The following is a 15,050-nucleotide window of genomic DNA, read 5'->3' on the forward strand; positions in this document are numbered from 1 at the left end:
ATTTGACCCAATGATTAACTAAGCAACTTCATTAGGACCTATTTTTTGCTCTCAAGTATCGAAGAAGTAGATTTTGCTGTTTAACAGATCACCTTTCATTATCAAAAGTCTAACATGGGAAAGCATATGATAGATATAGGTGAAAAAAACTATTATTCTGATATACTGGCACTGTGATAATGCAAAAATCCTCTATCTTGATAGTAAATCTTATCATTGGTTAGTTTGTGTATATTGTCTAGTTGTACATGCTTGAAATTCTTGAGAACTTGATTTGCTTAATTTTAAAAAGCAATTGCTATGATTCACTAAAGTTGTTTATGTGCTTGTAGAGCATGTGGTCACTAAATTAAAAATATTGCCTAAATGTTTGAAAAAATAGATTTTAAAATTCTAAGGAAAGAGTAAGCAGTGCTAAATAAATGGAAATAATTGTTAAATGTAATAAAGTATAAGGGAATAACGTACAAAAGGGAATATTTGTACAAAAAGGGAATATTTGTACAAAAAGTGAAATCTATAACTTATAAAAAGATCTGTAAGATAGTTTATAGTATGAAAATGAATTAAAACTTACTTATTGTCAATGTTCTAATACTTCAAAAGTCTCCCCAATACTTAAAAAAAAAACTACTAACAAATTTCATGCCAGGGTTTTGCTTCAATTTTAATATGAGCCACTCTCCCAAATATCAATGCTAAATAACAAAGAATCTGTTTCAGTATACAAAATGAAGAGTTTGTCTTAATTTTCAGGTCTTAAGAGATTATTAACAGTATAAGCATATTCATTTTTCTTAAAGGACAGCATTGTGAATTGCACATAACACATTGTGAATAAAAATAAGTAATTTTTAAAATAGCTGATATAAAAATAATTCACCTGAGAATAAATTCATTCATTGTAATATACATTTTCAGAAAAGAAAATGTAAAACCAATGGGAACAATATTAAAAACATATAAGAAATAAGTAGTTATAAAGCTTATCTAGTTACAGAAAAATATAGATGTTATTTTAACCAACTCAAAACACAAAATATTGATCGACCAACAGAATCACAATAAAAACAAAGGCAATGCTTACCATAGATGGAATAATTGTACCTCTACAAAACACTATTAGTACTACTTGCAAAGCATTCATCACAGTATAGCTAGTTAAATGAGAATCTATCTTCCGTCTGCTGGATTTTAAGATCTTACAGGGCCAAACTGAAGAACCTATTGCTGGAAATACAATCTCTCAAATGTTTGCTGAATTAGAAAAGCTACTCCAAAAATGTTTTAATGAATCAAAAACACTGACTTAAGATAATGTTTTGCTAATTTAAAAGGAAAAAATGCTTTTCAAGAAAATTATAGCCTTGAGCTGGGAAGGTGGCTCAGTGGTAGAGCGCTTGCCTTGCATGCATGAGGCCCTGGGTTTGATTCCTCAGCACCACATAAGCAAAAAGAAAAAAGCCGGAAGTGGCACTGTGGCTCAAGTGGTAGAGTGCTAGCTTTGAGCTGAAGAGCTGAGGGATAGCGCCCAAGCCCAGAGTTCAGGCCCTACAACCGGACCCTCCCCCCCACCCAAAAAAAAAAACAAAAAAAATAACTATAGCCTTTTACAGAGAATAAACTAGAAAAACAATAAAAGGTACACTCAAAATGTTTTTCAGTGTTACCGAGTGGTTCTAAATGCAGCAGAGCCTTATTAATGATCAGCCATTCAGCAAAGCCCAGTCTTTACTCCACCTTTACAATCTGATTGTGACTGGACAATACAGAGTAGATAAGTAATGCTGGGTTTTTTTTTTCCATCTCTTGCCTAAAATATGTATTCATTTATTTACTTTCACTTATAAGAACATTACTAAGGTTAGTAAGTTAACCCATTTTAAAATAAAGACATGGAACAATACATATTGAATACAATAAATAATAAGCTTCTATTTGACTTTTTGTCTTTTCCCCTCAGCTCACTTACCCATGCTTTCTTAAGAATTATGTAAGTTACACCTGAGTTAGAACGACATTGTCACATTACAAAGAGGAACTGAACATCCCTACAAATATCTTAATTCATGACCAAAATACATTCCCTCTGAACATATAAACCTAAAAAAATAATTTAAATGTCTTATGTAAAATGCTTACAAGAGTATGTATTCATATACAAAACAGTAAAAGAACTGAGCCCAAGCATTAAGAACATGATTAGTCAGCATAATTGACTTTCATTTTGTAGGAAAATAATTTACTTTGTACTGGTCACAGATTCACAAAATGTTAATAGTTTCCAAGTCTACATGAAAGCAAAAAAATGTTCTATGTTAGTCATGCTGCTCTATTTTATAAACACATTGTAAGCCAGGCACAGAGGCTCAATCCTAGCTACTTGGGAGGCAGAGATCAGGGAAAGCTATTTGAGACCAGCCTGCAAATGAAAATTCAAGAGACTATCTCACTCAGTGGCTAGGTAAAGTGCATCTATTCTCCCAGCTTATTAAATAAACACTATGGCTTGGCTCAGTGGTACACATCTGTTATCCTCAGTGACATGGGGAAGTCCAAGTAGGAGGATCAAAGCTCAGACTCATCTAGGTATAAATCAAGACTTTATCTTGAAAATAACCAAGGCAAAAAGGGACTGTGGGCATGGATCGGGTGTCAGAGCACCTGCCTAACATGTCTGAGGCCCTGAGTTCAATTCCCAGTACCTCTAAAAAATAAAGTGAGTAAAATAACATTTCATTTTTTTTTAGAAGAGCCAGGTACTTGGGGGAAAATATTTTCCAGTGACTGCTCTAGCAAACAATGAGTATACACTTTTGTTTCATATACTGAGTATACATGCTCAAGGTTATATATAATCACAAAATCACACCCAAAGGAAGGCCCCTAGGTGCTTATGTAAGTACTGAATATTAAAGGCTATCTCTTTAGATTTATGGCACCATTTAGCAATGACTTGCTTAGAAAATATAATGTGCTATTTATTAATTTATCCACCAAGGTAAAGTTTCTCTAGTAAATGTGTCTTGATTGTGTTCTTCATGCAGTAGTATTAACTAGATGTAAAAGTAAGATTCTCGGGTAAAGAATCCAAAATTACAGTTTGGGTTCATGAAGCAAGTGCCTGCCAACTAAATCTTGTAAGGTGAAAACTTAGCTATAGGCTGTAAAATCCAAGTAGAGACTTGTAAGATGGTTCATTTAGATGAGAGTACCTTTGTAACAGTAAGTATCTTTAGGAATTGCTAAAGCAATTGTGAGAAATATGAGTTGTGTGCTTTGTGCTGAGATAAAAGCACTATTTTAAATCAGTTGCTATAGTCTGAAATCATGGATATTGTATTATACATTAGAGACAAAGAATTAATAACTTCACTGAAGAGGCTATTTAAAGAAAGTAAGTTCCACATCTTTCTGTTGTCAATATTGTTTTCTAATGCACTATTCACACTCCCTATATACTTTTTGAAAAGATAGTACTTTTATACACCTGGTTAGAATATAATACCAATAAAATTATTCATGTTATAGCAATGGTACATAAATTGGCTATGTAAGTAAATATTTCTAAGACTATATGACCCATATCTTATTTCAACTCTTATCACAGAGTGAATTTCTGGTTCTTATTAAATAAAATTATATATATTCTAGTTCCAACTTTTTTATCATGAGATATTAAATAAATCTACAGGTTGATTAAGTTTAAAACTATAGAAGAGAAATTTGAATAATAAAATTTACCAAGATAAATGGTGATACAATAAATTATCCAAAAATAAATTTAGATGTACCCTTTGTGAAGAAGAGAATAAAAAACTTCTATCTTCCATGAAGGGTTGGGGAGAAAGTCTTCAACCTCAATCATTGCAGCAGAGAATCATACTGCTGCATAATAACTGAAACATCTATTAATTTTACTATAAGCAAAAGAAATATAACTTCTAAAACCTAATGTCTAAAATCACCTTCTGGACCAACATTTCACCTAATGCATTGTGACTGATGACTGCCACCTAGTGGGTGTAACTTCTCTCAGCTTGCTACATTGAGAGTTTTATGGCTTACAAATTAGGATTTGGTGGGGACAGGGAGGGGAAGGGGCAGGAGAGTTGGTCAGGGGGCTTGAACCCAGGGACTGGACGTTGTCCCTGAGCTCTTTTGCTCAATGCTAGTGCTCTACCACTTCGAGCTCCACTTCTGGTTTTCTGGTGGTTAATTGGAGATAAGGTTTCATGGACTTTTCTGCCTGGGCTGGCTTTGAACTGCAATCCTCAGATCTCAGCCTTCTGAGTAGCAAGGGTTACAGGCATTAGCCACCAACACCTGGCTACACATTAGGTTTTAAAGGGTGAGAACTTCCACTAAAAGTTCCTTTCCAAATTTAAAAGTGGAAAATTAAAAACTTTCTCAATACCTTAGTTATTCTCTCTATGTATTAGTTATGTACTTATTTTTATTTAGACTGGGATGTTACATAGTTATGTAAAAAAGGGTACAGACTTTCAAAGATACCTATATAATGTGAAATTACTCTATTACTATTTCTTTAAATCATAAATTCAGAAACACTATTTTTCCAAAAGTGTAAAGGATGTTATACAGACTACATTCAATATACTCCAAGATATAAACATGCAGGTTGCCTTAATTATATATCAGTTTTATTTAGAGAAAAGTAAAATACACAACCACAAAATATCAATGAAAGAACTTAGGAAAATCCCAAATACTTTCATGTTTCTCTAGTTATTATTCAAATAATAAACTTTTAAATCAAAGTTAAAATAAAGTGAAAAAATAAGTTCAGTATCATTAATCAAAGTGAGCAACACAAACTCAAAATACTACTCTGTCTTCCTGTGTTCTTTCCCACCAAAGTGTGCTATTTAAAGTGCCACAACTATTGTCTTCTTCCTCTTGCTCTTTGGTGAGTTCAACAAAAACCTAGATGAAAGGAAATAAATGAATAAAGCATTACATATCTCAAAGAACTTTTAACTAAATTAGAAATGGTATAAGGGCATTTCTAATTATACTAACAAGTACTTTTAATACTATTCAAACAAAGTAAGTTTCTTCCTTAACTACATATGTGTGAAGATGAGTGGTTCTTTAGAAGACTAACAGATTATTACCCTAGTTAATATGTCATGTATGATTTGCATAAAAAATAATACATTTAGATAATTTAAGATGTTTTAATATGAAATACCATCATCATGAATTATTTTCTTTAACAAGCTGCAAGCTCAGCTATTCTTAGTAAGCAAATGAAAAGTAACTTCAATTATTCAATATTATATAAATTGTCCACTGCACCCCATAAATATATAGATATGATTTTCCAATTTAAAGTATTTTCAAAAATACCCAGAAAAAAAGAACAAAATAAGCAAAAAGAGAACCTAAATTATTCAAGTGAGGTGTGGTGGCTAAGTCTGTAATCCCAGCTACTGGGGACATGGAGACCGTTTGAAGCCACCTAGGGTAACGCACAAGACCCTATCTGAAAACTAAATGAAAAGCAAAAAGGACTAAGGGTGTGGTTCAAGTTACAGGCTCTGAATTCAATCTCTAATACAGCTCCCCCAAAAGATTATTCTACATAAATTCTTTAATATGAAACAAAATATTTTTTGTAATTAATGATGTGGTACCTGTTCCAATGTTGCTTGAGAAAAACTGTATTCTTCAATGGCAAAAGTATGTTTAGCTATTAAAACATAAAAACAGTATTACTTATCAATATTTTTAATGAATAAAATGGTAGTAACTACTAGGGTAGCAAACAGTGTTTTAAAAGCCTCTGTAAATGACTCATTTAAACTAGAAGTGGCCAAAGCAGTGCTCAGTCCTACTCTTCTTTCTTCCCCATGTTGGCTACTCCTCTGGAGCCCAGAGCACTTTTAAGTAAAACTTAATTGTCCTACTTCATCTATTTTCACTATGTCTAAGATTTTTCCTCCTTTTGTCCTTTTCCCTCATCCCTGTTACTTTCTTTCATTTTTTTTCTTTGTCTCTTTCTCTTTTTTTATCCGAGACCAAGACTCAAACATGGTATCTGATGCTTTGACTCATTAGCTGGTGCTCTAACACCTGAGACATACTTCTGACCCAGCATATCTTCTTTTACTTTCTGCTCCCTACCTCCCATTCCACAACTTCAGTAGCCTGTTCTTGGTTCTTGAATGAAATTCTTAATATTAGATCCACTTTTCTATATTACAGATCTTTCTGCGATCTAATAACATATGTTATTAAAATTATTGCCTTCATCTTAAGTAGCTCACCTGTTTTTTTAATCATAAAATCCCCAGGAAAGCAGGTACTTTACATAACTATGCAATTGCATAGTCAGGTCCAAAAGTAATTAATTGGTGCTCTTAGGCTGAAAGATATTATGCTAAAAGACATAGCTATTATGGGGATTTGTGGGATATAGGGAAATATTTTTGTATTCAGCACTTGAAAAAGTAATAATCAAAGAAGCTTTATATTTATGATACAGGTAGATATAGGTTGGTTCTCTACTTAAAAATGTTATAAAATAACCTGTATATGAAACTAGCACAGGCCAGAAACTTACCCCTTTCAACTGCTACCTGCATATATTTATTGTATCTACCATTTGGGGAGTGGTTTTGTTGTTTTTGATTTTTGTGTTGGTCCTGGGGCATAAACTCAGAGCCTGTGCACTGTCCCTGAGTGTTTTTACTCAAGGCTAGTGTTCTACCACTTGAGCCACAGCTCCACTTCTGGCTTTTTGCTGATTAATTCGAGATAAGAGTCTCAAAGTCCTGTGTAACTTGTCTTTTTATTTTTTTTTTCTTTTGTCGGTTGTGGGGCCTGAACTCTGGGCCTGGGCGTTGTCCCTCAGCTCTTCAGCTCAAGTCTAGCACACTACCACTTGAGCCACAGCACCACTTCCAGCTTTTTTCTTTTTGCTTATGTGGTGCTCAGGAATTGAACCCAGGGCCTCAGGCATGCAAGGCAAGCACTCTACCACTGAGCCACCTTCCCAGCCCCACTATCACTTGTTTTTTAATGCTAAATTTCAACACACTTCTTTAAAAACTTAGTGCCTACTTCCTGCACTATGAATTCTTTCCTCTGTCCTACTACCACTAGAGGCTTGATACTACTGCTACTTAAATGGCCCAGTAGGAATCAAGGATTCAGTAACATAATGCTCCTGGCTACTGTAATGAAATGCTCTGAGACTAGCTAATCCTTTCTGTGGGCTCTAGTTGTGATCAGCTGTAGCACTGTCCACTAAACATTCCAGGTTTAGATCAGAATATAGGAGTTTTATGAAGTCACTGACATTTGTTATCTCTGTCTTAGTCAAACAAAAGTTTATTTCTTAGATGTCACAGTTTCAATAATAAGAATGATTATCCAGTTTTAAACTTTCTAAACAAAAGATTTTATTAAGTTAAGAGCTATCTCTTACAATATTGCCAAATACTACTTACCTTCTTCTAGTTTAGAAAAACATTGTGAAAGAGACTGAACATCTTCCTTAGGAATTTTATAAGCCAGAATAGAAGAAAAACTGAAAATGAAGATAAAAAAGAGGAAAATTCAACAGCTATTACTATATTCCAGGCTAGTTCAATTTTCTTAATTCAAAATGAAACTCTACTAATCTCTTTGTATTTATTTAAATAAAGTGTGAAATGAAAGAATAAATCCATGGATAGTAAAATAATTATCATTCCTATTAAATAAAAACTAAATAAGAACTATCAGAGATAGTACTTAAGCTTTTTGACTAACTCTAAATACAAAACTTTATTTATTAGATTTCACTAGTCCTATATTAGATAGATGACAGATATGGTGGAAGTGGAGCTGTGGGTTAAGGTGGTGGAGCACTAGCCGTTAGTAGAAAACTCAAGGACAGCATCTAGGCCCTGAGTTCAAATCACAGGATCAACAGAAACACAAACAAATAAAAAGATAGATATGTTCATCATGTAAGACATATAGAGATATAGATACAACCTGTGACTGAAAAGACCTTTTTCCCGATCCTTAATATAACCTTTTATGATTACAGCTGTATAAAGGAAAATAAGCACATTTTAAAAGTTGTGTGTGTGTGTGTTTTTTACCTTTCCTGACGGCTTGCATTTGGGAAAATATATTGAATTTCTCTTTGAAGACGATCTATTTCTATGTTTTCTATCCAGTCTTTTAATTTAATTTCCAAAAAGTAGCCTTTTCCAAATTTACTCTTTAGATGTTGTACTGTCCCAATGCATCTAAAGTAATTTTTAAAAGAAAGATTAGATATAATATGGGTTGACAGTTTCAAAGCATGATTTCTCTTTTTTTAAGATACAACTATGTTGGGAAACTTTACACTTCTAGGAAAGTTGCAAAAGTAATCCAGCATCCCATATGCCTTATCAAGTTTTAGTTTCTCTACTATTTTCATTTTATATCCCTACTGTATACTTGCTAGTATCAAGAAACCAATAATATTATATGAGCATGAACTAAACTTGAGGCTATGTTTTCCTCTAGCATTCTTGCTTCAATTCTAGGATTCTGTTTCACATTGTACTTAGTTATGTTTCTTAGTTTTCAATAGTCAGTGATAATTTCTTACTCATTTCTTTGTCTTAACTGCATACTTCTGAGAAGTACTAGTGTGATGCTCTTTTGCAATGTTCTTCATTTTGAGTTTGCCTAATAGTTTTCTCCAGATTAGAATAGTTGTGAATTTTGGACATGATACTACACCACCATGTACCTACACTTCTTATCCAATAATATCATATTAAGGAGAACATGATATATATTCAATGTTGCTTAGTTAAGGCATTTGTCAGGTTTCTCAACTGTTAAGTTGGCATACTTCCTTTTCCCTATTAGAAACCTCTAATTGCAGCACAAACATGGAATTGGGGAAGATTAAACTTTCCCTTTTTGAGTGGCCAGTATCTACATATATATTTAGAATCATTCTGGAAGGCAAACTGCCTCTTGCCTCTACTAATCATTGACTGATTCATTCATTCAAGCACTGTGTATGTAAAAACTCTGATAAATCCAAAACGCCTACTTTTAAAAATAACAAGTATTAAACCTTAAAATGACATTCTAAGTTATTGCCAGTTACAAATGACGTAACCAGCCGTATTTTTGAAAAATTAATATATTTCTAACAAATTCTAAAGGAAATTAACTAGTTCAAAAATCTTTAAATAACCCTCTTTTTAACATTGAAATAGTAAATTTTTTTTTAAATGCTACTGAAAGGACCACATTCAAAATGAACCTCCACTCTCTTTCCCTGAAGGATGTGCTGTTTAGACATCTACCTTAACTGCCCGGACACCATAATAGCCACTCGGTCACAGACAGCCTCTGCTTCTTCCATATAATGTGTGGTCAGAATAGCAGCCCGTTTTTTGTTTTTAAAAGCAGTTCGAATTGCTCGCCTACAAAAGAGAAATAAAACCAAAAGAAGAGGAGCACAATATACGTTAATGAAAATAATGCTTTGAGTTTTTTTATTTTTCTCTCAGTCCTAGGACTTGAACTCAAAAGCCTAAGCTCTGTCTATGACCTTCTTTATTTTTTTGCCAGTCCTGGGGCTTGGACTCAGAGCCTGGGCAATGTCCCTGAGCTTCTTTTTGCTCAAGGCTAGCACTCTACCACTTGAGCCACAGCACCACTTGTGGCTTTTTCTGTTTATGTGGTACTGAAGAATCAAACCCAAGGGCTTCATGTATGCTAGGCAAGCACTCTACTACTAAGCCACATTCCCAGCCTCCTGAGCTAGTTTTGTTCAAAGCTAATGGTCTACCACTTGAACCCCAGTCTACTGCCAGCTTTTTTGGAAGGTTAGTAGAAATAAAAGTTTCATGTACTTTTCTGCTCAAGATGGCTTTTAACAGTGATCATCTCAGCCTCTTGAGTAGCTAGGATTACTGGTGTGAGCCACCAGCATTCAGCAAATCATGCTTTTATTTAAAACCAGTTATTTCACTAAAACTTACAAACATTAGTTGCTACAGTTATTATCATATATTAATTATATGTTATATAGCATACTACATATTCTATAATATATATTATATTATACATTATATATTATTTAATTTTTCCATTCTAATTTATTTTTTGTACATTTGAATAGCTGACAAATATCTCATGATTTCAAATGTTTATATGAGTTAAAAGTATAGTAAGTGGGCTGAAGTACAACTCAGAGGTAGATCACTTGCCTACCATGTGCAAGGCCCTGGTTTCAATGCCTAGCACCACAAAATAAACAAACAATAACCAGTATTTTTCAGAGAGAAGAACTACATATTTTAATAATTATCCATATACTAGTTTCTTCTCTGGAATATATAAAATACCATGAACACTTCAATGAAAATAGGATAAAATTTAAAAGGTTAAGGAAATAATTTTATAAATCTAAATTTTTAATTTTAATTTTGTCAGTTATATAGAATTTTAAATCAAGATGTACACTTAACTAATGTACAACTACTAGATAAACTAAAAGACACTATTCTCTTCCTCTACAGGGTAACAAAAGACAATATTTTTGTCAAGTGTTTATAATACTATACTCACCACATGTGTTGTTTGGCTTTAGGGTCCATGCCTGTAGATGGTTCATCTAACAGAGTAACTGAAGGATTCCCAAGCATGCTTAGAGCAAAGCATAACTAGATGGGAAGGAAAAAGAGAGAGATGTATGGGTAAGGATTCACTGTAACAAGTCTTATCAACTATTAGTTACAGGCACTAAAGTATCAATATAATTGATACATTACTAGTTTAAGAAGTACCTTTCGCTTAATTCCTGAAGGTAGTTTCTTTATGGTTTTCTGAAGATGTTCTTTTATATCAAGAGCATTTGTTATTCTGCAAAGTGAGTAATAAAAAATAAATTCACCATAATATATCTATATATATAAATTAAATACAAATTAAATGATCATTGGTATTTTTTCTACAAGTTACTTAGATGAAGCTTAGTTAATTACATTTTAAAAATCTTCAGTTTGTATCATTTAAATGAATTAATGATTCACAAACAAATGATTCACTTTAAAATATGGTTCACAGACAAGCATAGTGTACATATCTGAAATTACAGCTACTCAGAAGAATGGTGAGTAAATGCAGTTGACTTAAGGGTAGAGAAGGGAGGAAGTAAATGGAGAACAATTGAAGGAGAAAGTTGATCAAGATTCATTGTACTCATAACCTAACATACAGAATGTTAATCTCATTCTACAATTACTTATATTTTTTCAGGCAGAGGCAGGAGGATTGCACTTTGAGAATAGCTTCAGAAAAAGAGCAGGAAGAAGTCGTCTGCAAAAGTAAAATAATAACTATACTGGGGAAGAAGCTCAAGTGGTAGAGTGCTTGCTTAGGCTACTATGCAAGTACTGGGATTCAGTCTCTAGTAACAGAAAATAAAATCATAAAAATTTACTGACATGTTCATTTTATAATTGAAAGTAGAAAAAGTGCCTTTTCATTACCATCACAGTTTTGTAAAGAATATAGTAAAAAGTATGTTTAATGAAAATGATTCAGAAATGTCAGAAGTTAGAAAATTGTGGTGTAAACCTTCCCAAGTACAAAAGGAATCTAATGAAAATTACTTTACCGACTTATTACTTCTTTCATGTCACTGGCACTCATTCCTTTCACAGCTCCATAAACTTCAAAATGTTCCTGCAATGTAATATCTGGCCACAATGGGTTTATTTGAGGACAGTAACCCATACACTTAATGTAATTATCATCTTCAGTTGTGTCTGGAGTATAATCTCCCAGAAACACCTACAGAAATACAAACCAATTTCTAGTGAACATTTCTGCTTAGTTTCTATTGTGAAAGAAATAGGAAGTAGAGAAACTAGAGTATTATCAGGTCAGATTTCCACTGCTTTCTGATGATGGAAGATAAGCTGCAGTTCAGTGACATGGATGGAAACAGTGATTATACTGCAATTCTATGTAGGAAAGCAAGCCACCCTTGTAACTAGGAAGATCAGACGTCCTCAGCATCATATATCTGAGCCACGGAGTTAAGGGCATTTAGTTATTTAAATTTCTTAGGAATGAGATATATATATAGGAAACAACCAAGGTCAAATCCAAAAGAAAATAGCATGCCTGTTATTGTCCAGGAAATTAAAAGGGAAAGAGATGAGAAATAGGACCAGGATAGTTTTGTGAAAATTTTACCTAATGGTAAGTGACTGTCTTATAAGTAGGGACTAACAGATGGGTCAAGGCTAGTTTCCCTTATTTCCTAAAATATAATTGCTTCTCCCATTAAATAAGTAAATAAATTACTCATATGTAGTAATTACAGAAGCAAAAATGTCAATATATGTGTATGTTTGCACTGTGGGAGTAAAAACTTCACTGTATGTATTTTCACAGAGCAAAAAGATTAATATTTATCAAGCTACACTAAAAATGGTAAAAATACAAAGCTTGAACATCAAAACCTTAGTCTGCCATGAATTAATTTATCTTAATTAAGCCTATAAATCATATTAAACAAACCTTACACATATATACATAGATGCATATGTCATACCTGGCCTGAAGTTGGCTCGACATCACCAACTAGAATATTAATAATTGTGCTTTTTCCTGCACCATTTGGACCTAACAGTCCCAAGATCTCTCCTATAGGAATTGATAGAAAAAAGTTAATATTCAGATCAAACTAAAAATTGAAATTACTCTTCTGAAAGTTATTTCAAGAAAAAGAAATGCCAACCTTTTTTCACACAGAAAGAGATGTATCTAGTTGCCACTTTCTTTACTTTCCTTGAATGTAGGAAATCTTTCTTGTCATCATATTCTTTATGCAAATTGCTAACCATGATGGCTGGCTTCTAACAAAGGAGAGAATTTTAAGAGACATAAAATAGGTACACATCATTTCATGACACTGTTCATACCTCATGTCTGTATCATAAGAATTATTTCACTTAGAGGTAGTGTACCAAAAATCTTCCACTTAAGACTTAAACCAGCCAGGCACCAGTGGCTCACGCCTATAATCCTAGCTACTCAGGAGACTGAGATCTGAGGATCGAGGTTCAAAGCCAGCCCAGGCAAGAAAGTCCATGAAACTCTTATTTCCAATAAACCACCAGAAAACCAGAAGTGGCACTGTAGCTCAAGTGGTAGAGTGCTAGCCTTGAGCTAAAGAGCTGAGGGACAGCGCTCAGGCCCAGAGTTCAAGCACCAAGACCAACAAAAAAAAAAAAAAAGACTTAAACCATAGCCTATTAAGAAATATGCTCACAAAAGCATTTAGTCCATGAGTGACTGTTTTCAGACTGATTCACATGCAAAGAAAAACATTCTTCAGACAAATTCCTATACACTGACAACTTATTTTCACACTTAATATAAGTTAGGCAAAAATAACTAAATTACCTCTTCACAACATTGGCAACTCATCAGTTCTTTGACCTTCAGTCTTTCAGCTCTAACATCTTCATCTTCATCCTCATTATTTGGAGGATCTGGAAACTTTTTGTTTTTGGACTTTCTGGAAAATGTCCTAAATACATAAAAATAGTATATCTTGAAATAAAATAGTAAGTTTAAAAGCATTACATAGAGAAAAGATTTTTTAAAGTACATCAACATGAAAGCTGGAGATATTGCTGAAAGTTGAAATTAAAAGAGACACTTTTCGCGGATTTTGGCAGTTTAATTATATGATATAAATCTATTCAATAGTCATCATTAAATGCTCTGAATAACTGATACCTCCCAGAGACATATGACAAAATATATGCTCAGACAGTATAGATTATATAATTCCAGTTGCATGAAATGTTTTTAGAATAGGAAATCTCAAAGAAAGATAAGATAGATTTGCTGGTTACTAAAGGCAAGAGCATGAGGAGACAGAGAAGTGACTGTTAATGGGTACAATTTTGTTTAGGAGTGCTAGAATTTTTTTTTTAATTATGTTATGCTGATAGTTGCACAACTGTGGAGATATTAAAGAAAAAAACATTAAGGGAAAAAAACCACCTGACCTGAAAAAGGGATCCTGCCTTATTGATCTGCCTCCATGTTTTTTCTCATAATATTGCAGGAGGAAAATCCACAGAATACACTGAAGGTAAGGCTAAAAGAAAAGCATGTAACAGTTCATGACTGAATGTGACTAAAGCGCATTTTAATTTCCCCAACAGTGCCAGCAGTATTTAGAAAATATACATTAGGTTCCTTACCATCACCAAGGTAAATTTTTAATAAGAATTATGTTATGTTTACCATGACTAATTATAATTAAAGATATTCTGAGATGGGGTTTTGTTTTGTTTTGGTGCTTTGTATTAAACCCAAAAACCTCATATATGTAAGCACATTCTCTACCACTGAATTATATCCAGTCCTAAATTTTAATACAAATTAAATTTAGTTTTAATAAAATTATCCTTCACATATTTTCTACCTCTGTAATGTTCATGTGCTATCAGTTTCATAAAATATAATCAAACACAAAAGCCTTGCTTTTGCCTTTATGAATGATAGAATTGTAATTAAACAGAATTTATATTATGAAAATTCTAGGTATATAAAAGTGAACAGAGTAAATGAAAGATATTATCAGTGAAATGCAGATTAGGTAGCAATAATATATTTCTTAGGTACCTTGTTTTTCATGCAATAGATAAAGACAAACGTAACTAAAACCAGACAAACTAGTCATTCTTAAGGTTGCATGTTAATATACAAAACCATTGATTTTTTTTTCTTACCATTATAACTGCTACTAAAAGCCTATCCCATGGATTGAAAGTCTTCTCATGTTTTGGTATTGTCTTCCAAGAAACCTAAAACAAAAGGTTTAAGTGTATATACTATATATGTAGAAATATTTGGATTAAAGTAAAATTTTTTTCAGCAAATCAGTACTCTCCAAAAGTTATATGCATAGTAATAAGCTTTATTTTGAATCTAAATTAAATTTTCCTTGCCATAATATATGATGGCAGGTATAAATTAAAGAT

General features: G+C 32.9%; 1 protein-coding gene across 1 annotated transcript in view; it reads right to left on the reverse strand.

Annotated features, from left to right (window-relative positions):
* Positions 1–647: 647 nt before the first annotated feature.
* The window catches only part of Abca5 (ATP binding cassette subfamily A member 5), an 87,404-nt gene continuing 73,001 nt past the window's right edge, over positions 648–15,050 (reverse strand). The window contains exons 27-39 of the mRNA XM_069993165.1: positions 14,799–14,873; positions 14,070–14,161; positions 13,456–13,582; positions 12,788–12,905; positions 12,602–12,693; positions 11,657–11,832; positions 10,824–10,899; positions 10,606–10,700; positions 9,336–9,455; positions 8,121–8,270; positions 7,479–7,558; positions 5,661–5,716; positions 648–4,947 (exon numbers count right to left, since the gene is read on the reverse strand). Of these exons, the coding sequence (XP_069849266.1) occupies positions 4,840–4,947; positions 5,661–5,716; positions 7,479–7,558; positions 8,121–8,270; positions 9,336–9,455; positions 10,606–10,700; positions 10,824–10,899; positions 11,657–11,832; positions 12,602–12,693; positions 12,788–12,905; positions 13,456–13,582; positions 14,070–14,161; positions 14,799–14,873 (1,365 nt within the window). The 3' untranslated portion in view covers positions 648–4,839. The remainder of the gene's footprint in view (positions 4,948–5,660; positions 5,717–7,478; positions 7,559–8,120; positions 8,271–9,335; positions 9,456–10,605; positions 10,701–10,823; positions 10,900–11,656; positions 11,833–12,601; positions 12,694–12,787; positions 12,906–13,455; positions 13,583–14,069; positions 14,162–14,798; positions 14,874–15,050) is intronic.

The sequence above is a fragment of the Dipodomys merriami genome, unplaced genomic scaffold, assembly GCF_024711535.1.
Source record: "Dipodomys merriami isolate MVZ:Mamm:240054 unplaced genomic scaffold, mDipMer1.0.p SCAF_42, whole genome shotgun sequence".
Taxonomy (NCBI): Eukaryota; Metazoa; Chordata; class Mammalia; order Rodentia; family Heteromyidae; genus Dipodomys; species Dipodomys merriami.